Source organism: Danio rerio, chromosome 15 (assembly GCF_052040795.2).
Source record: "Danio rerio strain M-AB ecotype USA chromosome 15, GRCz13ab, whole genome shotgun sequence".
In the NCBI taxonomy this organism is placed as follows: domain Eukaryota; kingdom Metazoa; phylum Chordata; class Actinopteri; order Cypriniformes; family Danionidae; genus Danio; species Danio rerio.
The window spans coordinates 47,764,069-47,787,454 of NC_141035.1; the positions used below are offsets into that span (position 1 = coordinate 47,764,069).

General features: G+C 39.0%; 1 protein-coding gene and 1 long non-coding RNA gene across 4 annotated transcripts in view; one reads left to right on the forward strand and one right to left on the reverse strand.

Moving 5' to 3' along the window:
- dync2h1 (dynein cytoplasmic 2 heavy chain 1) overlaps positions 1 to 23,386 on the reverse strand; it is a 277,874-nt gene that overhangs the window by 41,480 nt on the left and 213,008 nt on the right. For both annotated transcript variants that reach the window (NM_001423300.1, NM_001423299.1), the window contains 4 exon segments: positions 1,034 to 1,189; positions 5,078 to 5,188; positions 6,079 to 6,204; positions 9,721 to 9,881. In NM_001423300.1, the coding sequence (NP_001410229.1) occupies positions 1,034 to 1,189; positions 5,078 to 5,188; positions 6,079 to 6,204; positions 9,721 to 9,881 (554 nt within the window).
- LOC147840718 (uncharacterized) lies at positions 10,995 to 15,263 on the forward strand. 2 transcript variants are annotated; one of them, XR_015510041.1, is made up of 4 exons: positions 10,995 to 11,036; positions 11,709 to 13,569; positions 14,540 to 15,037; positions 15,092 to 15,263. It is a non-coding gene; the product is annotated as an uncharacterized LOC147840718 (long non-coding RNA). The 2 variants fall into 2 exon arrangements; XR_015510042.1 differs by lacking the exon at positions 15,092 to 15,263 and having other exon boundaries at positions 11,709 to 13,523; positions 14,494 to 15,042.

Consider the following 23,386-nt stretch of genomic DNA (forward strand, 5'->3'; position numbering starts at 1 on the left):
TATTTAAACTGATTACTTTGCCAACCTAAAATTTCCTTCCCCAATTTATTTATTTTATGTATTTTATATATGTGTGGTGTGTGTGTTTGTATATATACACATAAAAGAAACAAAAAGTATATACATACACACACATGCATTTGTTATATGCTAATATCACAAAAACATGATAAAAATATTTACAATTAAAAATGAATCATTATCATTTTAAGGAAATACTTTTTTATAATTCTTTTTAACTCTCTTTTTTGATTGTCATTTAGTTAATTTTTTTTAGTAATTTAGTAATTATTGTTAATTTATAATTTATTAATGCCATCGTTTTTATATTTATGACAGATTTTTGAAACAATGAAAAAATGTGAGGATGCTTTTAATGAGATTTACACTACTTAACATAGTTTTTAATGTAATTTATTTACTTAATTAATTAATATATTATTTGCCCATTTTGTTACAGTAACAAATGTACTTTTACTAATTATAAACGCTTTCCTGAAGATTTTATATTAATAGTATAATTTATACATCTTTACTGTTGTTAATAATAATAAAAAACTAATAATAATAAGTTTAATAATAATAATTTACCAATAATAAGTTGTTTTCCAGAACTGGGTTGCCGCTGGAAGGGCATCCCCTGCGTAATACATATGCTGGAATAGTTGTTGGTTCATTCCGCTGTGGCGACCCCTGATAAATAATGGACTAAGCTGAAGGAAAATAATGAACGAATAATAATAAGTTTGATAATTTAATAATAACTAATAATAAAATCGTTTTTTCCATCAACGTTTATTAGATCCTGAGAGAGAGAGCGAGAGAGAGAGAGAGAGAGAGAGAGAAAGAGAGAGAGAGAGCGAGAGAGAGAGAGAGTTAATTAAATGGAGCTCTTCAAAGGCCTGACGTGAAGCACTTTAATTCAGAGACTGCATTAACCAGCCAAAACAAATGCAAAACTTCCAGAGGTCATCTGAGGAGGAGCGTTTCTGTCTGTTTGTGTGAAGATGTGTGTGTGTGTGTGCGTGTGTACCTGTGGAATATAGTTGCGTCTCTCTTGACACACGGCGTGAAACCAGGCCAGACAGAAAAGAGACTGAGCCCGAGCCAGAAGACCACCTTTACTGATCTGCTCCGCGCTCCACGACTCATATGTGCGCTTCAGGTTCTTCTTCAGCCCTGGAGGAGCCTGATAAAAACACAAATTATGATTCAATCCGATTCATGATTCACTCAATAGATTCGCTGTTGCAACTCAGAGAAAAATGCGAATGAAACTGGATTTTCGCAAACAAGATGTGCGAATAAACCTGCGTTTCTATCCAATGAGTCAAAGCGAACAAAAAAGTCACTTCCTGACTAACTAGCGGCAAATATCAACAGTAAAAACTGATTTTACTGCGGTAGAAGAAGCTGCGTCAATATTTTGTTCATCTAATAAATGACTTGCGCCTCATAAGGCAATCCTGACACGCAGTGAACGCGCGGTGGCGTTTGAAGGTGTCAGACGCGGAGCACAGACACTCTTGAATCTGGAGGTCATTAATAATATAATAACACTAATACTGATTTAGAATGACCCAAATTACATATCAAATATTTTATAATGTGCTCAGCCTGCTGGTTTATCCAAACACACACATTTTTATCATCACATTTGTATCATCACTTATAACAGAATCTCAAGAATTTTTTTACTGCGCATGCTGAAATTTATGCAGTAAAAGTGTTTCCATCGCAGTTTATGCGCATCTTTTTTATAGAATAAAAAGTTTATCCTACTCAGTTATGCGCATACGTTTTTTACGCGCATTTTTAAAATTTATGCGCATCTTAGCATTTCCATCAACAGATTTTTATGCGCATATCCAAAATGCGCATAAAAATAGGTGGATGGAAACATAGCTATTGTCATGTTCAAGAAACCAGCCTGAGATGATTCACGCTTTATGACATGACGCGGTATCCTGCTGGAAGTAGCCATCAGAAGATGGAGACACTGTGCTCATAAAGAGATGGACATGGTCAACAATACTCAGGTAGGCTGTGGCGTTGACACAATGATTAATTAATGGGCCCAAAGTGTCCCAAGAAAATCTCCCCCACACCATTACACCACCATAACAAGCCTGAATACTGATACGCTGGTACAAGGCAGGATGGATCCATGCTTTCATGTTGTTGAAGCCCAATTCTGACCCCACCATCCGAATGTGGCAGCAGAAATGGAGACTCATCAGAGCAGGCAACGTTTCTCCAATCTTCTATTGTCCAGTTTTGGTGAGCCTGTGTGAATTGTAGCCTCAGTTTCCTGTTCTTAGCTGACAGGAGTGTCACCCGTTGTGGTCTTCTGCTGCTGTAGCCCATCCGCCTCAAGGTTGGACGTGTTGTGTGTTCAGAGATGCTCTTCTGCAGAGCTCGGTTATAACGAGTGCTTATTTGAGTTACTGTTGCCTTTCTATCAGCTGGAACCAGTCTGGCCATTCTCCTCTGACCTCTGACAGCATCAAGGCATTTGCATTTCCTCTTGTTCAGACCATTCTCTGTAAACCCTAGAGATGGTTGTGCGTGAAAATCCCAGTATATCAGCAGTTTCTGAAATACTCAGACCAGCCTGTCTGGCATCAACAACCATGCCACGTTCAAAGTCACTTAAATCCCCTTTCTTCCCCATTGTGATGCTCACTTTGAACTGCAGCAGATCGTCAGATTATACGAACAATTAGTCATAACAGCATGTGTTTTTAGTTCATTCATTTTCTTTTCAGCTTAGTCCCTTTATCAATTTGGGGTCGCCACAGTGGAATGAACCGCCAACTATTCCTGCATATGTTTTACACAGTGGATGCCCTTCCTGCTGTAACCCAGTGCTGGTGTAATCCCGCCAGTCCTACACCACCACCCAACCCGCTCTAAGCTGGTATCTGCGTCTTGTCTACATGCCTAAATGCATTGAGCTGCTGCCATCTGATTGGCTGATTAGAAATTTTTGTTAACAAGCGGTTGGACAAGTGAACCTAATAAGTTGGCGAGTTTATATGAGGTAAATAATAAAAAACAATACAATGCACATTAAAATGTGTTACAGCATATCGTAAAACATTATCTGTTTAGTATCAATTTATTTTTAGATCTATGTAAAACTTATTTAGATAATGCTTACACAGCACTAATAATGTGAGAGCATGTGAATCTCCAAGAAGTAAAGACAACTAACCTACATTCAGTGCTTAATTAGTAAATTACGAGGTCCTGAAACAGATCAGGGTTACAGATCCAGGCATGTTAGAAATGAAGAGAGAGGTGCGGAAGAAAGTAAAGAGCTGGGCGGGCTGGGGCGAGGCAGTGGTGCGTGTAAGGTGGGGGATCGGTAAAATGAGGTGCCGGATTAGATTTCAGAGGTCCCGGATCTGGATCCACAAATTAAGCCCTGCCTACATATAAGTAAGTATACAGATATTTGCTAAACTAATTTCAATGACTTTTTTCAAAACTTTGTGGGTTTTTCTGTTTTTCCAAAACTTTTCTAGACCTTGAAAAATTCCATGACTTTTTTCCAGGCGTTACATGACTGTCTGAACCCTGATCTAATCATTTGGATGGAGTGTTTGGATGGAGTGTTTTCTCAAAGAAACAATATTGCCGCCACATTAAGAACGAATGACAATAATGAAAATGATTAACCAACTGTTAATATTATGTAAAAAATATTGTTTTTAATTTAAACATTCTTCTTAATAGAACTGCAGGGGAATTATTAGATACAATTATAACCATACCTCCCCGGTTGATTGATCACATTAAAGTCTGCATGAACCAGAAGCTGACACAGTTTTGTTTTTTTGTTTTTTAGATTGTGACGCAGTTTCTACAGAAACAAAATATTGAATGAGAAAACAGTGGGTGTGGCTTGTTTTTTTTTTTTTTTCTACTCAAGCTGATTGGATGTAATAAAGTAAGCATTTCATTCAGGATGGTGGGGAAAGGGGTTTGGGGAGCGTTAGGCTCAGTCCCTATTCTACCCCTTAGCCTTTCTCTTCACGTGAATGCGCAAACCGAGGGGTAGGGGTGTCCCAGTTTTCTTCATCTTGAAGGCGAAGGGCTAAGGGGAAGGACCATACTCGAAACCAAAGGGGTAAGAAAATTTCCCAGAATACACCAGCCACAACGGCAGCATAGCTGCACATGGAGATCAGGAGATGCACAAATTAGTATTTTTTTGTCATTATTATGAATTTTTACAACAGACAATCACATGTTTTAATATATTCATAACCGTGTTCATGTTTTACCGTTATGCTTTAAAAAAAAAAAAAAAAAAAAACGCTAAATTTTGCTATATATAATCCCAAATCATAACTCCTGTACAGCAGTCCCACAACATTCTGACACTCGATGACACTGGAATCCCCTGTCAGAGTGGCTGGCAATAACCTTTTTACAGTGTCTGCCATAATGTTCATGTTGTTTTGGTGTGTTTACATCGATGAATATGGCCACTGTGTAAATACACAGTACTGTTACGATCTTATTGCCACATTATATCGTCACGATAACATGAAATATGCCTTCAGTGATTTCCTGAAAATAAATACCAGAAAATAACACAACTGGAATAACTACAGCAGTCGTGATCGTCTGATCTCATATAAAGCAAGAGATCATGATGACATATGATGATGTGTGCAGGTGTTTTAGTGGTGTCCCAATTCTTAGGGGGAAATTTTGAAGCCCTTCCCCTTCACACTCGGTTTCAAGGGCCAAGGGGAAGGGATACAAAAACAGAATTGGCATGAGGCCTTATTACAACCTAACAGACTCCTCCTCCTCACCGTTTCTGTTTGTTGTCAAAACTGACAGCTAAAGAGGAGTGGTTAAATATGTTAGCCCCGCCCAATACCTCACAATTTAACTAAACACAAACAGGAAGTGCATTTTCAGATTTTAATAAAGATTACAAGGGCAAAGCATTTTCTTTTCTTAATGCCTTGCATAGCTGAAACCAGCTCAAAATCACACTTAGCATAATATTATTTAATCACCGTTATCAAAAACAGCATGAAGCCTGCACACTGACCTCATAGGTGATCTTCAGGCTGGACTGGAGCAGTATGGGAGTGAATTTGGGATGCACTTCAGCAGTCAACCAGAGCCTGAATCCAGCTTTGGGTTTCATGCTGTTGAGCTCCTGCACACGCAAAACACATTAGAAATAACACACACATTACATCTCGTTACAACAAATTAAATCAATGAATGCAAAACCATCAAACCAATAACATTCGCTTCGCTGTTTGTTTTAGAGAAATTCATTCTCTCACAGCCTCGTCTGAACAACTCAAAGCTATTACAAATATGCAGTGCTATACAACTCACACACACACACATACACACACACACACACACATTCTGAGAAGAGCAGAGAAAATGAAAACAAAAAGCAATTAAAGTATCTGCAAGTAATCTTCCTCTCTCATAAAACACACACACACACACACACACACACACACACACACACGCAGGCACGCACACACACAACCTCACTCTAACTTTACAACAAGTCATTTCAGCTATAATTAATTACACAGCCAAGATAACAGTGAAGACAGACAGGCAGAGGAGAGACAGAACTTAAAGGGACAGTTCACCCACAATTGAGAACTCTGTCATGCTTTACTCGCCCCTTCACTTGTTCCAAACCGTTTTGACTTTATTTTCTCTGTTGAACACAAAATAAGATAATTTGAAGAATGTTGGAAACCGGTAACCATTGACTTCCACAATATTTGCTTTCCTACTATGGGAGTTAATGGTTACAGGTTTTCAGCATTCTTCAAAATATCTTCTTTTGTGTTCAACAGGAGAAACAAACTCATAAAGGGCTTATAACCACTCGAATCTCCATTTTTGGGTGAAGGATCCCTTTTATTAAAGATCTTTTGAATTCCCAACAATAGTTTAAATGACACTGAATGCTTAAATATATGCAAATATTTCAAATTGATTACTTCCCAAATGATATAAGACCTAGAAATCTGTTTCATTTCAGAGACAGACAGACGGACGGAGCGTTCTCACCTTCTCCAGCAGGGGGAGCCATGCTGTGACCAGGTGCAGGTTCTTTAGGCACAGCCAATCACCTGAGCGAACACACTCTCTGAGAGCCTGCAGAGCCACATCAGCCTGACCCTGACCCATCGCCACCTGCACAACACGCATTAAAAGAGGCAGACGAAATCAAATCAAATGGGAGGACGAGTTGGATACTGATATTGATGAGGAAACATGGGACGATATTTGGTCTAATGCTAAGACAATATGTACATGTAATATAAATGTACAAGAGAAAGACTCCATATCTCCCCTAACCGCAGACATCTATTTAAGCCTATGGGCTCTATCATACACCCGGCGCAATGTGGCGCAAGGCCACATTTTGGTAGTTTCAGCTTGGCGCAAGAGTGGTTTTGAGGCGTTGCGCTACGCTGTTTAAATAGCAAATGCATTAGCGCTCATTTGTGCGCCCATAGGCGTTCTGGTCTAAAAAGGAAGGCGTTCTGAGGCGGACCGCTGGCGCGTTGCTATTTTGAGAAACTATAATAGATTTTTCATTAGACCAAAACTAACCCGGTCTAAACTCCAGCGCAGAGTTGCGCCTCGCTTACACACTGCTTAATACACACAAGAGAGCAATAGGCAAATATCTTTACATATGAAAAAAAAATTAAAATTAAGGATATATATAGGATATAATAAGAATAGATATAGGATATAAATATAAAGGATTAAAATATTACAAAACATTTTATTTTCTCGCCTACATAAATATGAAAAATCACTGCTTTTATGTCTTCTTCATCTCGGGAGGCTTTTTCAGTTCATTCATAACAATTTGCTTTTGTATAATGTTATTATTATTAGCAGTATTATTTATTATATCCATATTTATATTTGTTTTATTAAAAACTGGCTTAGATTTGCCCACCTGTCAGGTTTTAGACCATATGGGGCACAGCATGCGTTTAGGATATAACTCAGGTTTTTGAGCACATTTTGTTATAATTTTTCATTTATTTGTTTGCAGGAAATTTGAACTGAATTTAGAAATAGTTTGTAAACGAATATTTGCGCTTAACAAACAAAAGTATTTATTTATAGGCTAATTGATGTCTGTGCGTAAAGGTTTCCCTATCCAAGAGCGAAAGTGAAAATAGATCCATTATATCTCATTCTCACGCAGTAGATGCTCTGTTTAACTGTTTTCTGTTAACTGTTTGCTTGTGAAATGCTCATTTTTTCCACTTAGACTTACTTTGTGTCCTGTAAATAGTGAATGCGCTCTTGGCGTGACGCAGCTGACTCTTAAAGGGAATGGGAGATGAGACTCTAATTGGTTTATTCTCAAAACACACCTATAACTCATTAAGAAAATAAACTCAACCCTTTTAGACCATGCGCCATGGCGCAAAGTGGATTTTCCCGTCCTTAAATTAGCAAAATCGCGTTCTGACACGCCCTGAAAGCATTGGTGCCCTGCGTTTTGCGCTCTGCGCATGGACCGTCAAAATAGAGCCCTATGTGTTTAAAATGTAAAACTGATGTGGGTACTTTAACGCATTGTATGTGGTCATGTAACCGACTGAAAGGTTTTGGTCTTTGGTGCTGAGGGAAATGGAAAAGATCTTTAACACGCCGTTTTGATTTTGATACCTAATTGGCACATTTTTTTTAATCAGCTAATAAGAAATTGTGTAATATATTAACCTTTGCCACCAGAAAAAAATATTTTACTTAACTGAATTAGTGACACATCTCCATCACTTAAATGTTGGCACAAGATATTTTGAGTTAATGTTTTACACAAAAACATGTTTTACACAAAAAATAGAATTTTTTATCAAAGTTTGGACTCTATATTTGGATTATTTGGAACCTGGGGTCTGTTCTTCGGACCTCGCTTAAATGATCTAAGGGTGCTTTCACATCTGTAGTTCGCTTCATTTGGTCTGGACCAAGCACAATAAATGATACATTGTTGCATTTTCTGCCGTCTTTGGGTCGTTTTCACACCACACTGCTGGCTTTGTTCCAAACCAGTTAAAATGAACTAAAATGCAGTCATCTGACAAAATCCACATCTCTCATTGGCCAGATGTTGTTGAACATATTTCCTAAACTGCTTATTGATTGGTCAGAATTCACGTGCGGGAAAATGCCAATGAACTCCCGCAGGTAAACAAAACCTTTTACTCTGGAGGGACGACTGCGCTGCTGATTGTATCCCTGCTTTAGACAAACTATACAATACAAAAATGAAGCGCAGCCGCGGCTGGAAAACAGTGTTTAATGCATCGCTCGTCACTTCAGGAGGAGCCGTGAATTAATTTAGCTAAACTGCGACATGGTCATCTTGCGGAAATATTACCAATGATCCATCAGGTAATGTTTTCCCCTCTCTCTCTCTCTCTGTTGGTAAAGCGCTGTCAACAAATATTTTTCCTCCATATCCCATAATGCACAGCGCATCGACCTACAGCAGCTGAATTAGTCTTAAACGCGCAGTACTTTTTTTTCGTTTGAAAGCGTACCGAGACCACCTCTTCAAGCAGGTCTCGGTACGCTTATTTGGTCCGCTTTTGGTCCGCACAAGTACGATTGCTGTATTCTCACCTGCCCAAACGAACCGCACCAAGAGGGAAAATGAACTCTAGTGCGATTCAATCCAACTAAATAAGGCAGGTGTGAAAGCACCTTAAGATGATTTGGCAGATCCTAAATCTGTTCATCTTGATAACCGATGTCTGGCTAATTAGGTTCTTCAAACAAGGAATGATCTATCAATCCTCTAAATGATGACGGCACAGCAATGACATCATCTGATTAATATTCAATTATCCATGTGAGAAAAATTACATCAAATTAGCAGTAAACGGTTTGTTAAATATGATACGCAATAACTTTCCACATAGGTTGTGAGCTGCAGGCTTTACACTTTCATTTGTCAAGAGTATTCATCATGTATTTCAATGCATAACAATATATTTAGTTCAACATTTAGAGAAGATTTTCTTTATTATAGTAGCCTAGGCCTACTCAAGTTTTTTTTTTTTCGGCGTAAGGAATAACTGTATAAATTAATTTTGCATCAAAAAAGCATTTTAATATCAGTTAAGGTGTCAATCACCGGTATATTAGTGATCAAAACACATGCATGACTGCATTAATTATTATCCTTTAAAAAAGTTGAATATTGTGCATGTACGCGTTTGCATCTAAAAAGTTTATATCTATAATATTTCTCTTTGAACCACCAGGTGTTAGTCTTTTACTTTTATTTTGAGTGAGGTTGCATTAGTTTTATGAATACATATATACTATTTACTCACGTACTTTCAAACTACAGATGATTAAACCATTATAAAACTGATAAGTGACATTCTAGGTCGATCTCTCTCTTTTGTATGTTGTAGTGCTGTATTTATACTACAGTAATCTGCTAGTTTTTGCTTTGCTTTGGCTTTTTTGGGGTTAATTATTGTGATCTCCCGATTGCAACAGAGAAATACTGGGAAATCTCTGTAGACTGATGGCATTTCATGCTGTTCAGCCTTATAATCTTCAAATGTCAGCAAAATCATCCGTTTTGTCATCACTTTAGACATTACGCTAAAGAATCATTCAAATACGAGCTCTAAAACTATATTTGTGAAGTAGCAGGACCTCATGGTAATTTTCTCTGCCCACAATGTTTCCGGCAAGTTCCTGGAGCTCCTGAGACGGGTCTGCACCAGCAGAGATGATGAGCAGGACCGGCTCTGTCTCCAGAGTCTCTTCATAGAGGTGCTTTAGATTCAGCGGAGGAGGAGACAGCTGCTTCATTCCTACACACATAGACATAGACACACAGACACAGACACAGACAGACAGACAGAGAGACAGACAGACAGACAGACAGACAGACACACACACACACAAGTTGCTTTTTATGATTTATCACTTTATCAATCATACATAATATATATGATTTCTCCTTTATTCAAATTAATTGTTTTGGATCATCAAACTAATTTAAATATTAGACATAGACAACACAAGTAAACACATCATGCAGTTTTTGAATGAAGGTTAAAACTTCATAGCCCTGTGTGAAAAAGTGTTTGCCCCCCTGTTAAAACAACTTTAGTTTATGACACCTGAGTTCAATTTCTCTAGCCACACCCAGGCCTGATTACTGCCACACCTGTTCGCAACCAAGAAATCACTTAATCAGGACCTGCCTGACAAAGTGAAGTAGACCAAAAGATCCTCAAAAGGTTTAAATGTAAGATATGGTATGCAGTTAAAAAAACACGCATTATATGGCCCCATCCCTAAACCCAACCCTCACAGGAAACAGCACATCTTGAATGTCAAAATCCCTTGTTTAAAGTAATATTTTTAAGCATTTTGAATTATGAGGACACAGAACATGTCCTCACAAACCACTTTAACATTTTAATACCTAGGTTAGGGCTGCAAAATCTATCATTACAGCATCAATATTGCAATGTTATCATTCGCAATAATCAAATCACAGGATAAGCAATGTTGAGTTTGTAAACTTTGTATTAAAATGTACATTCACATGTGTTTTTGATGCTTGGGACTGTATAATTATTAAAAAAAAAAAAACACTTATTATAAGGCCCGACCCCTAAACCCAACCGCCACAGGATACAGCCCATATTAATGACAAAATCCCCTGTTTAAAGTATGATTTTTAAGCATTTTGAATTATGAGGACACAGAACATGTCCTCACAAACCACTTTAACATTGTAATACCTAGGTTAGGGCTGCACAATTTATCATTTTACCATCAATATCGCAATGATATCATTCGCAATAGTCACATTATGAAACATGCAATGGTGGGTTTGTAAACCTTGTATTAAAATGTACATTTGCATGTGTTTTTGAGACTTGTGACAAAAATTATTTTAAAAGCTTCAATAACAATTAATTTTATTGAATTGTACTTATTTTGATACTGTTAGGGTGCTTTCACACCTACACTTTTGTTTCGGAACCTGTCTCGTTTGCCGAGTTAGCGCAGTTAGTTTGGCATATGTGAACAGGGCAATCGCGCTCTGTTCCGCGCCAAAGTAATCACTCCGAGATCGCCTGAGTGAGGTGGTCTCGGCTCGATTGAAACGAACCCTGGAGCGGTTCGATTGCAGTGAGAAAGTAATCCGATCCAAGCGCGGTTATATCACAGTGTTTTATGGATATGTAATAGGCATACGGCTATATGAAGAGAGATGAGTAGGGCGGGAAGTTTTGCGAGTCTCCGGATGCCCGCAAACGAGTGATGATCTCCCGGTAATCTTGCGTCTCCCTCCCGGTCCTCAAATAGGCATCGCCGCGCACCCTTCTCACCCCTCCCTACTGCATCTCTCCTCAGACACGTCGCGTGCGCGCACCCAGTCAATCACCACCAAACCACCACCTCTCCTGACAGCTTAGCGGGACGCTGCAAAATAAACCCTGACACTCTGACCAATGTGAGGAGAGTTTACTCACACGTGACTTGTTTTAGCTCTTTTGGTCCGATTAGAAACTTTGCAGTGTGAAAGCGAACCGCACCAAGAGCAAAGAGCAACAATGTAACAATTGTAATCTCTGTTTCGGAACAACTGAATCGATTCACAGGTGTGAAAGCACCCTTAGACTCCGAAAACAATCAAACACTGTTTATCTCAATTGCATTATTGTATTTAAAGATTGTTTATTCTATTTTATGCAGATGAACTCCCACTACAGAATCACCCCAAGGTTCTTAAATGATTGATTCCTTTTAAATAATCACCTGGTGAAACTGTAATCATATCGCAATAAATATCGCAGAATAGCAAAACATCGAAATGTCTGATTTTTCCAATATCGTGCAGCCCTAACCAAGGTCATAAAAAATGTATACTTGTAAATCACCCAAACAAGTACACACACACACACTCAAACACACACATCTTACAGCACATTCATCAGCACCTCAAAAGCATTCTGCTGTTACTGTCCTTCACACAGGGGTGCTTCTGATTTCTCCTCTGCTTTAATGTTTAGTGGTCTACTATCTTCTTTTCTGATTTCTATTGCTGTGGTAAAAAAAAGCGCTGTAAAAGTCAAGTCCACCTTGGCTGGAGAGCTGCCGTTAGTCTGAATGGGTTCAGCGGGTTATGCTGATGCTATAATTATTACGACATTACTGAAATAAATAATAACATTCCTCATGAATAGTAATGTCCATTTCCTCTGCCATTAGCTCTAATGCCGTGTCATTGGGAGTTAAAGCAGAGCTCTGTAAATCTTTAAATATATCTGAGTCCTGATGAGCAGAAGACCTTTTCCCCGGCTCTGTCCAGAAGCATTACTCTGAGCCTCGGCCTCCGCTGACTCCGGTTATCCACAGTCAAATAATAATTTACAATCTGCGGTCAAGCAAGGTGGAATCCAGAGTAACACACAATAATACACAACTAACTATATAAACAACGTGCATGGCCAGAATTTGGATGCTCTTGCTACACTTTTTTTGTTGTTATTGCTTTGATTTAAATATTAGTCAGAGACAGCACAAGTAAACTATCATGCACGTTTTAAATTGAGGTTTTATTATTAAGGGTAAAACAAAATACAAAACTACATAGCCCTGTGTGAAAAAGTATTTGCCCCTATTAAAACATAACTCTGGTTTATCACACCTGAGTTCAAATTCTTTAGCCACACAACCAGGCCAGATCACTGCCACACCTGTTCAGAATCAAGAAATCACCTAAACAGGATCTGCCTGACAAGTTGAAGTAGACCAATAGATCCTCAAAATCACGCAAAGATCCAAAGAAACTCAAAAAACAAATGAGATTTACAAGTCTGGAAGGGGCTATAAAGCCATTTCTAAAGCTTTGGGACTGCAGCAAACCATGGTGAGAGCCATTATCCACAAATGGCACATCACACAGCAACAGCTCATCCAAGAGGTCACAAAAGACCCGAAAACCACATACAATGAACTGCAGGCCTGAACTGTTCATGACTTCGCTATAAGTTATACACTGGCTAAAAAATGGTCCCAAGATTGTGCAAAAAGAACATAAAGGCTTGTCTTTGTTTTGCCAGAAAACATCTTTATGATCCCCATGACTTTTGTGAAAATACTCTGTGGACTGACAAGACAAAAGTTAACCTTTCTTGAAGGTGTGTGGCTCATTATGTGTGGTGTAAAAGTAATAAAGCATTTCAGAAAAAAAAACATAATACCAAGAATAAAATGTAGTGGTGGTGGTAGTGTGATGGTCTTGGGCAGTTTTGCTCCTTCAGGGCCTAGAAGACTTGCTGTGATAAATAGAACCATACATTTTGCTGTGTATTAAAATATCCTCAGGCTGAAGCAATCTTGGTTTCTGTAGCAGGACAATAATCCAAAGCACAAAGCACAAAGTCCTGACCTGAATCTTATTAAGATAATAACAACTTTGGAATGGCCAAGTGAAAGTCCTGAACTGAATCCTATTGACATAATAACAACTTTGCAGTGGCCTAGTCAAAGTCCTGACCTGAATCTTGTTAAGATAATAACAACTTTGGAGTGTCCAAGTCAAAGTCCTGAACTGAATCCTATTGAGATAATAACAACTTTGGAGTGGCCTAGTCAAAGTCCTCAACTTAATCCTATTGAGATAATAACAACATGGAGTGGTCTTGTCAAAGTCCTGACCTGAATCCGATTAAGATAATAACAACTTTGGAGTGGCCTAGTCAAAGTTCTGACCTGAATCATACTGAGATAATAACAACTTTGGAGTGGCCTAGTCGAAGTCCTGAACTGAATCCTATTGAGATAATAACAACTTTGGAGTGGCCTAGTCAAAGTCCTGAACTGAATCCTATTGAGATAATAACAACTTTGGAGTGGCCTAGTCAAAGTCCTCAACTTAATCCTATTGAGATAATAACAACATGGAGTGGTCTTGTCAAAGTCCTGACCTGAATCCGATTAAGATAATAACAACTTTGGAGTGGCCTAGTTAAAGTTCTGACCTGAATCATACTGAGATAATAACAACTTTGGAGTGGCCTAGTCGAAGTCCTGAACTGAATCCTATTGAGATAATAACAACTTTGGAGTGGCCTAGTCAAAGTCCTGAACTGAATCCTATTGAGATAATAACAACTTTGGAGTGGCCTAGTCAAAGTCCTCAACTTAATCCTATTGAGATAATAACAACATGGAGTGGTCTTGTCAAAGTCCTGACCTGAATCCGATTAAGATAATAACAACTTTGGAGTGGCCTAGTCAAAGTTCTGACCTGAATCATACTGAGATAATAACAACTTTGGAGTGGCCTAGTCAAAGTTCTGACCTGAATCATACTGAGATAATAACAACTTTGGAGTGGCCTAGTCGAAGTCCTGACCTGAATCTTATTAAGATAATAACAACTTTGGAATGGCCAAGTGAAAGTCCTGAACTGAATCCTATTGACATAATAACAACTTTGCAGTGGCCTAGTCAAAGTCCTGACCTGAATTCTATTGAGATAAAACCAACTTTGGAGTGGCCTAGTCAAAGTCCTGAACTGAATCCTATTGAGATAATAACAACTTTGGAGTGGCCTAGTCAAAGTCCTGACCTGAATCTTGTTAAGATAATAACAACTTTGGAGTGTCCAAGTCAAAGTCCTGAACTGAATCCTATTGAGATAATAACAACTTTGGAGTGGCCTAGTCAAAGTCCTCAACTTAATCCTATTGAGATAATAACAACATGGAGTGGTCTTGTCAAAGTCCTGACCTGAATCCGATTAAGATAATAACAACTTTGGAGTGGCCTAGTCAAAGTTCTGACCTGAATCATACTGAGATAATAACAACTTTGGAGTGGCCTAGTCGAAGTCCTGAACTGAATCCTATTGAGATAATAACAACTTTGGAGTGGCCTAGTCAAAGTCCTGAACTGAATCCTATTGAGATAATAACAACTTTGGAGTGGCCTAGTCAAAGTCCTCAAATTAATCCTATTGAGATAATAACAACATGGAGTGGTCTTGTCAAAGTCCTGACCTGAATCCGATTAAGATAATAACAACTTTGGAGTGGCCTAGTCAAAGTTCTGACCTGAATCATACTGAGATAATAACAACTTTGGAGTGGCCTAGTCGAAGTCCTGAACTGAATCCTATTGAGATAATAACAACTTTGGAGTGGCCTAGTCAAAGTCCTGAACTGAATCCTATTGAGATAATAACAACTTTGGAGTGGCCTAGTCAAAGTCCTGAACTGAATCCTATTGAGATAATAACAACTTTGGAGTGGCCTAGTCAAAGTCCTAAACTGAATCCTATTGAGATGCCGTGGCATGACTTTAAAAGGCAATTTATGCTCGAAAACGCAAAGATGAGTTGGCCAGAATTCCTCCACACCAGACTTATAACAAGTTATTGAAAAGTTATTGATTGCAGTTGTTGTTTATATTTCTTTCTAACTAATAATAAGATGCTAATTAGTAGCTTATTCATCAAAAAGTCTCAGTTATTGGTTTGCTAATACTGTAAATTGTACCTTATAATAAAGTGTGACCTTTTTTTTATTTTAAAATTGTTTTACAGGGTTGCCAGACGTTCATCATCTTTTTTAGAGCATTATTTCAGCTGTATCATAAATACTACTGTATTTGATTCCATTGACTGTGCTTCTCTGCACCACAGATGATCATTTCCAGTATCAACAGCTCCATTGATGAGTGTGCTTCAGTCTGATGTCAGATCTCTCCTTCAGTGTCTCTGTGATTTACCCGCTGACGTCACTGAAAGTCATGCTCCTGTTCTAATGCAGCACTTCCTCAAAGCATCAGCATCCAACTGGCCTGAAGCTGCGTTTTATTCACTCGCCAAAGCCAACATTTCTCTCTCATTCACTGTTTGGCGGCTGCTCCTCGTTGGCTCGAGTTGAAAGGCTTTCAGTCTCTTTGCAGAGTCTTAGCGGTTTCCCTCAGAGAGAGAGAGAGAGAAAGAGAGAGAGATGTCCCTGTGAATGCCAGCGCGGAGTCTGACGGCTAACGCTGAGTCACTGTGCGCACGCTAGCTAACTCTAAATGCTAATGGATCTTTGTTTCTAATCCTCTTACAAGCGCCACTAAGCTACAGAGTCATTTAACGGCTGTTACAGACCGGACGGCTGAACAGACGCGAGTGTGTGCGTGTCTGTGTTTATGCATGCATGTGTGTGTTTGTTTCATTGTGGGTGTGTGTTGTATATATTTTTAAACTTGCTCTGCAAAACAGAATAGCTGTAGTTGTGTGTGTGTATATGTGTGTGTGTTTCTTGTCTAGGTTAAACCTGCTCTACGGAACAGAATAGCTATAGTTGTGTGTGTGTTTTTTTTTGTGTATGTATATAGTTGAAACCAAAAGTTTACATACACTCTAAAAAAAAAAGAACTTAGCCATTTTTTTAAAAATGGTATATCATACTAAACGTTTAGTATTTTAGGTCCGTTAGGATTACCTCAATGATTTACATTTGCAAAATGCCAGAATAATGAGAGAGTTTTTTTGAGAATTGTTTAATAATTTCTAGACAGTCAAAAGTTTACACACATGTCCTTGGTATTTTTTAGCTTTGCTTTTAACTGTTTAACTTTGGTCAAGTGTTTTGGGTATCCTTCTTCAAGCTTCTCACAATGGTTTGAAGGAGTTTTGGCCCATTCCTCCCGAGAGAATTGCTGTAACTGAGTCAGATTTGTAGGTTGTCTTGCTCGCACAAGCTTTTTCAACTCTGCCCACAAATTTTCTTTAGTATTGACATAAGGGCTTTGTGATGGCCACTCCAAAACATTCACTCTCTTGCACATTTGAACTAATTTGCCAGTATGCTTAAGGTCATGGTCTGTTTGGAAGGCTGATGTCTTGAGATGTTGCTTCAGTATTTCTACATAATGTTCTTTCTTCATGATGCCATCTATGCCTTGAAGTGGACCAGTCCCTCCTGCAGCAAAACAGCCCCACAACATGATGCTGCCGCCTCCATACTTCACAGTTGGGATGTTGTTTCTAGGCTTGTAAGCTTTCCCCTTTGTCCTCCAAATGTAACACTGGTCATTATGGCCAAACAGTTCAATCTTAGCTCCATCAGACCACAGCACATGTCTACAAAAATTAGTCTTTTTCCCAGTGTCATTTAGCTAATTGTAATCTGGCTTTGTTGTTGATTCTGGCTTGGTGATTTCCCCATGTTGTCACACGAGGAAGCAGTGTGTTTGAGGTTTTCCTTAAATACTATTCTACAGTTGTGCCTCCAATGAACTCAAATGTTGTCAATTAGCCAATCAGAAACTTCCAAATCCTTGACAGCATCATCTGAGCTTTTTCAGAGGCATGATAATCTTATTGTATGTAAACTTGACTTTCAAGAAAAGTTATAACAATTTCTCAAACAATATCTCTCTCTCGTTATTCTGCTATTAAACATAACAGAAACACATTTGATAATCCTAATTTGCCTAAAAGAGAAAACGTTTATTCACATTAACATCTGACTTTTTTTTTCAATGGTTATGTGCCTTTTTATACAGTGTATGTAAACTTAAATATAGATATATTTGTGTGTGTGTGTGTTTTTTTTTTTTTTTTTTTGTCAAAGTTTAACCTGTTCTACGGAAGAGAAATCTAAAGTTGCGTGTGTGTTTCTTTGTTCGTTTTTGTGCGAATATAAGTGTGTGTGTGTGTGTGTTTGTTGTCCAGGTTAAACCGACTCTACAGACTTGAATAGCTGTAGTAGCGAGTGCGTGTTTGTTTGTTTTTGTACATACGTTTGTGTGTGTGTGTGTGTGTGCGTGCGTGTGTGTGTGTGTGTGTGTGTTTGTTGCCCTGGTTAAACCTACTCTATAGCACAGAATTGCTGTAGTTACGTGTATGTGTGTGTGTGTGTGTGTGTGTGTATGTTGTCCAGGTTAAAGGTGCAATATGTAAGTTTGATGCACAGTGGTTAAACTAGGTATTACATGCCTGGATCAAAACAAACGCAAATGCAGTTTGCCAGATTGACCAACAGGAGCGAGTCTTAGTATCGTCCTTAAAGGCTGAATTAAACCGTGTTGTAAATAAAAGCAACAGCACGCAAGAGAAGGAATAATTTACATATTAAAAGGAGTTTTTGTTCTAACCAACACCACAAATTGATATATTAGGCTTCTATTTCTTGCAGCTTTTCTGACAATGATCAGCTCAGGCAGACCTCATGTGCTTTATTCAGTGTTAAATGCTAATCATGTGAGTCTGAAAGCCGTTTCACATCACATTTATTGCCGTTCTACTGAAAGCAGCCAAATTGCTCATTACTGCAAATCTCATTACGTAGCATGTTTGTTAGGACAAGGGGTTACCATGTGACCTGCTCAACTAATGTTTACATTCGTAATATTTATAATATTTGCTATAATTAATTACCTCATGTGGAACTCTGAATCTGTGTCTCATTTCTGATACTGTCCACCAGAGGTCGCATTTCAGTCATGGACGCATGCTTTGAGAGCCTTCATGACTGAATGAATGAAATACGCTGTTTTTCACCAAGGCAACCCGGAGTGCTGAAATATAATTGGCTAAACTGGCATTGGGTGAGTTAAAGAAACCAAAACAAAGACAGCCGTTCTGGCACGTGACGCACACTTTCAAAGCAGAATATCAGACCTCAGCATTGTTTTTCTGATAAACAAGAATGTTCACTGAGCATGTTTCTGAATATCTGCAAACATGTTATGATGTTTTTATGCTTTAGAAGTCAAAAAAATCACATACAGCAGCTTTAAACCTGCTCTGTGGAGCAGAACTGCTATAGTTGCGAGTGTTTGCATGTTTGTTTGTTTGTGTGTGTGTTTGTTGTCCAGGTTAAACCTGCTCTGTGGAACAGAATTGCTATAGTTGCAAGTGTGTGCATGTTTGTTTGTGTGTGTGTTTGTGTGTGTTTGTTGTCCAGGTTAAACCTGCTCTGTGGAACAGAACTGCTATAGTTGCGAGTGTGTGTTTGTTTGTTTGTGTGTGTGTTCGTTGTCCAGGTTAAAACTGCTCTGTGGAACAGAATTGCTATAGTTGCAAGTGTGTGTATGTTTATTTGTTTTTGTGTGTGTGTTTGTTGTCCAGATTAAACCTGCTCTGTGGAACAGAACTGCTATAGTTGCGATTGTGTGCATGTTTGTTTGTGTGTGTGTTTGTGTGTGTTTGTTGTCCAGGTTAAACCTGCTCTGTGGAACAGAACTGCTATAGTTGCGAGTGTGTGCATGTTTGTTTGTTTGTTGTCCAGGTTAAACCTGCTCTGCGGAACAGAATAGCTGTAGTTGCTGTGTGTGTGTTTGTGTGTGTTTGTTGTCCAGGTTAAACCTGCTCTGTGGAACAGAACTGCTATAGTTGCGAGTGTGTGTTTGTTTGTTTGTGTGTGTGTTCGTTGTCCAGGTTAAAACTGCTCTGTGGAACAGAATTGCTATAGTTGCAAGTGTGTGTATGTTTATTTGTTTTTGTGTGTGTGTTTGTTGTCCAGATTAAACCTGCTCTGTGGAACAGAACTGCTATAGTTGCGATTGTGTTCATGTTTGTTTGTGTGTGTGTTTGTGTGTGTTTGTTGTCCAGGTTAAACCTGCTCTGTGAAACAGAACTGCTATAGTTGCGAGTGTTTGCATGTTTGTTTGTTTGTGTGTGTGTCCAGGTTAAACCTGCTCTGTGGAACAGAACTGCTATAGTTGCGAGTGTGTGCATGTTTGTTTGTTTGTGTGTGTGTTTGTTGTCCAGGTTAAACCTGCTCTGTGGAACAGAACTGCTATAGTTGCTATGGAAATGGAACTGTAAGGTGGCTTGAAGATATTTTGTCCCTCTCAAGAGAGCAGAGCTGCACTGGAATGACAACCATGTGCTGCACTGTGTGTGTGTGTGTGTGTGTGTGTGTGTGTGTGTACACAATGGAAAATCTTTAGCCCTCCTGTGAAATGTGTATTGTTTTTCAGATATTTCCCAGCTGATGTTGAACAGAAAGGACATTTTAATGCCAAATCATTTTCATTTGAATTGCCTTGTGAATTAAACTGGGCTGGAACACTGTTTACTCTTTCAGCAAATTAATCTCAACCACTTCATCTGGAAAAAGCAGAATTTACTTCATTATCGCAGCTCAGCTTTAACTAATTTAAAGGGCTATGAACCCCCCCCCCCCCCTCCCTCTTTCAGCTCAAGTCAACCACAGAATTAAAAACAAAAATGCTTTGAGATAGGCGTGAAGCTTAAATTTCTAAAGGACAAATATGGGTTTAATCAAAGTGACTTTTATAGACACCTTCAAGCAAGACATTATATTGAATGTAATATTAAACCAGAAATATTAAAAGTTGCAGAGACAGGAATAATAAAACTGTTTTTATCAGTGGACAAGGCCCAATCGTGCTATAAGATCATTTCAAAATGATGTGAAGTTTATTTATAAACTAATTTCGAGAGGAGCTCATGCTTATGATTGATAGCACCTGGCCCACATTACCTAACACTGATTTACCAATCAGACGACTCCTACTATAAATACCCAGAGTATCTTACTTCAGCCATGTTCGTCTTGAAGAATCCCCCTTCCACCCCTACTCCTCCCATTACCTTGTCAGGGCAGCACAGAGGCCTAGTGGTTAGCACCACGGCCGCACAGCAAGAATGCCACCGGCTCGGACTCTACCTGGCCAGGTCAGCGTTTCTGTGCGGAGTTTGCATGTTCTCCTCGCGTCTGCGTGGGTTTTCACCGGGCTCTCCGGTTTCCTCCCACAGACCAAAAACATGTAACATAAGTAAATTGACAAAACTAAATTGACAGCATAGACACTTCATAGCATTTTAATCTACTTCCAACATTATCAACCAGGGGTGTTTTCGTGACCTACCTGAACTCGGACTTCCCTCTCGCCCTGCAAAGGGAGGAGCCCCAGGCTTGAGGATCTCACGAGTTCAGGGCTCTCTCCCGGGACAGCATGCCAAACATGCACCATAATCAATCTTCAGCTAAGGGCTAACTCTTGAAATAAGGGATTTCGCGGATCTGTACCAGACAATACACTATATGTCAGAGATAAATAAAAAATGGAGGGAAATTAGAATATCTCAGATGAAGATTGGGGGAATATTTGGGTCGCACTTTATATTAAGTGGCCTTAACTAATATGTACTTACATAGGAATTAATAGTTTGCTACAATGTACGTATTTGTCAGGGTTCTGCCACTTTGGTCTTGTAAATTCTTGTTTTGGTGGCAGAGCTCTGACACTACTCAGGTCCGGTCCTGTTTCTGTCTCTGCGTACACCCACGACGGCGCGCGCGCTTCTGCTTGGCGCGGTCGCGCGCGTGCTCTGCGTCCCTCAGACGCGTGCGCTCTTGTACTCGTGTTTGTGTTTTCGTTTGTCAGCAGCGTGGTGTTTCATTCCCAGCGTCTCAGTCTTGTTGGTTTCGGTTTTGGTCGGCGCTGGGATGAAGCATGCACGCTGCGTGTGTGAGCGCATGGTGAGTGTTTTCATTCATCGTGTGCTCGTGTCTTGCGTCTTTTGTCAAAGCACGTGGTTCGGTGTTTACATTGTGGTCACGTGCTTTTGTCGTGTGCTTCAGTGTTGTGTTGTGTGAGCGCATGGCTTGTATTGTCTCTCTGTGTCATGTGCTCTCCCGTCTATTGTCTAGTCCCACCCTCCTTGTTAACCCATCATTAGTTAATTGTGTTCACCTGTGTGTCAATTTACTTTTTGCTTTATAATCACCCTCATGTTTTCAGTCCTTTGTCAGTTCGTCGTCGATATTACCTTGTTTTGTTGTCTCCAGTCCTGTTTTGTCCTGCCAGCCCTGTCAAGTTTGTTTTTGCCTTTTTAATTCATGTTTTCCCCTTCGGGGTAGTTTTGTTTTGCCTTTTATTTTTATTTGTAGTTTATAATAAATATTTCTACATTTTTTCTGCAATTGGGTCTGCACTCCTTTTTTTCCCTCACCGATCGTGACACGTATTGTGTAAATACCTGTATTTACTGTGTACTTATGCTTGATTAAATACATGTATGTAATTACATCTGTAAGTAACTTTTGTAATTACATTTGTAAATACACTGTTGACCATCCCTTACACCTTAACCCACCCTCAAACCTACCCATGCCACCAAACCTGTCCATAACCCAACCTCTATCCCAACTCAAAAGCACCACAAGTGTTCTCAAATACATTGTAAAGACAGTAAGTACATTGTATTTATTTTTTAATGTAAGTACATAGTAGTTAAGGACACTTAATATAAAGTGGGACCAATATTTGTTCAACCCAATTGAAATGTACCAGCTCAGCCACGTGGAGAGAATTCTGTTGGAAGAATGTCTTAAGGTTTTTCATCACACCATCACAGAAAATACATAGAGGAAAGGGTATTAGCTGCTGGAGAAGGGTTGGGGAAAAAGTAGCTAATCACTATCATGTTTTTTGGGATTTTCAGAAATGAAACCCAACACTGGAAAGAGACTAAAATACATCTAGACGCCATTTTTGAAGTAGAGATTGACTTTACCAGAGGAGAATGGCTCTGAAGAGCACAGCATAAGGTAAGAGATGACAGCTGTCTGGGGCTGCTTATTGATCATAAATGTATTGTTTTCACTTCTGCGCCATGGAAACACGGCAATTCATTTGACAACTGTTTGATATGTGAATATAATTCATTAAAAAGAGTGCTAGAACCATATAAGTACCGGCAAGAGCTTTTATTTGAGCTATAACTTGTACATGTGTCATATGAAAAATATGAAAATGAACCAATGTTCAATACCCAGCTCGGGTAATCAAAATACTGTGCATTTAAGTGTAAATAATTTTTGTACAGTAGGATAAAAACTAAAGTGATGCATATGTACATGAAATATAGATTCTACACTTTCAAACGAAACCACTTACGGGGGTCTGGTGCAATGCTAGCCCTTTAAATCTGAAAGCGACAGTCGATGACGTCACAGACCTGGTACCAGGTTCGCGGAGTTTAACTGGTTAAGTGATGCTTAACGCACACAAATCTCAGAACTGACACTCACTGAGTGAAGCAACAAGCATAAATGCTGTTAATAAAGATGTCAACACCCAAAGCATGAGCACTGCTCTTCTGCTAGGATGTATGTACTCAAAACCTTAACAGAAAAAAACAAGAACTCAAAATACAAATACACGAAGTCAATACTAAACTGAAGTAGAACAGCAAGCTCAGTCCTGCAGGACTGTGGAAATCACAGTGAAAAAGAACCAACTTGATGACCACCCATTCATTTTACTCAGCTTAGTCCCTTATTTATTAGGGATCACAACAGCAGAA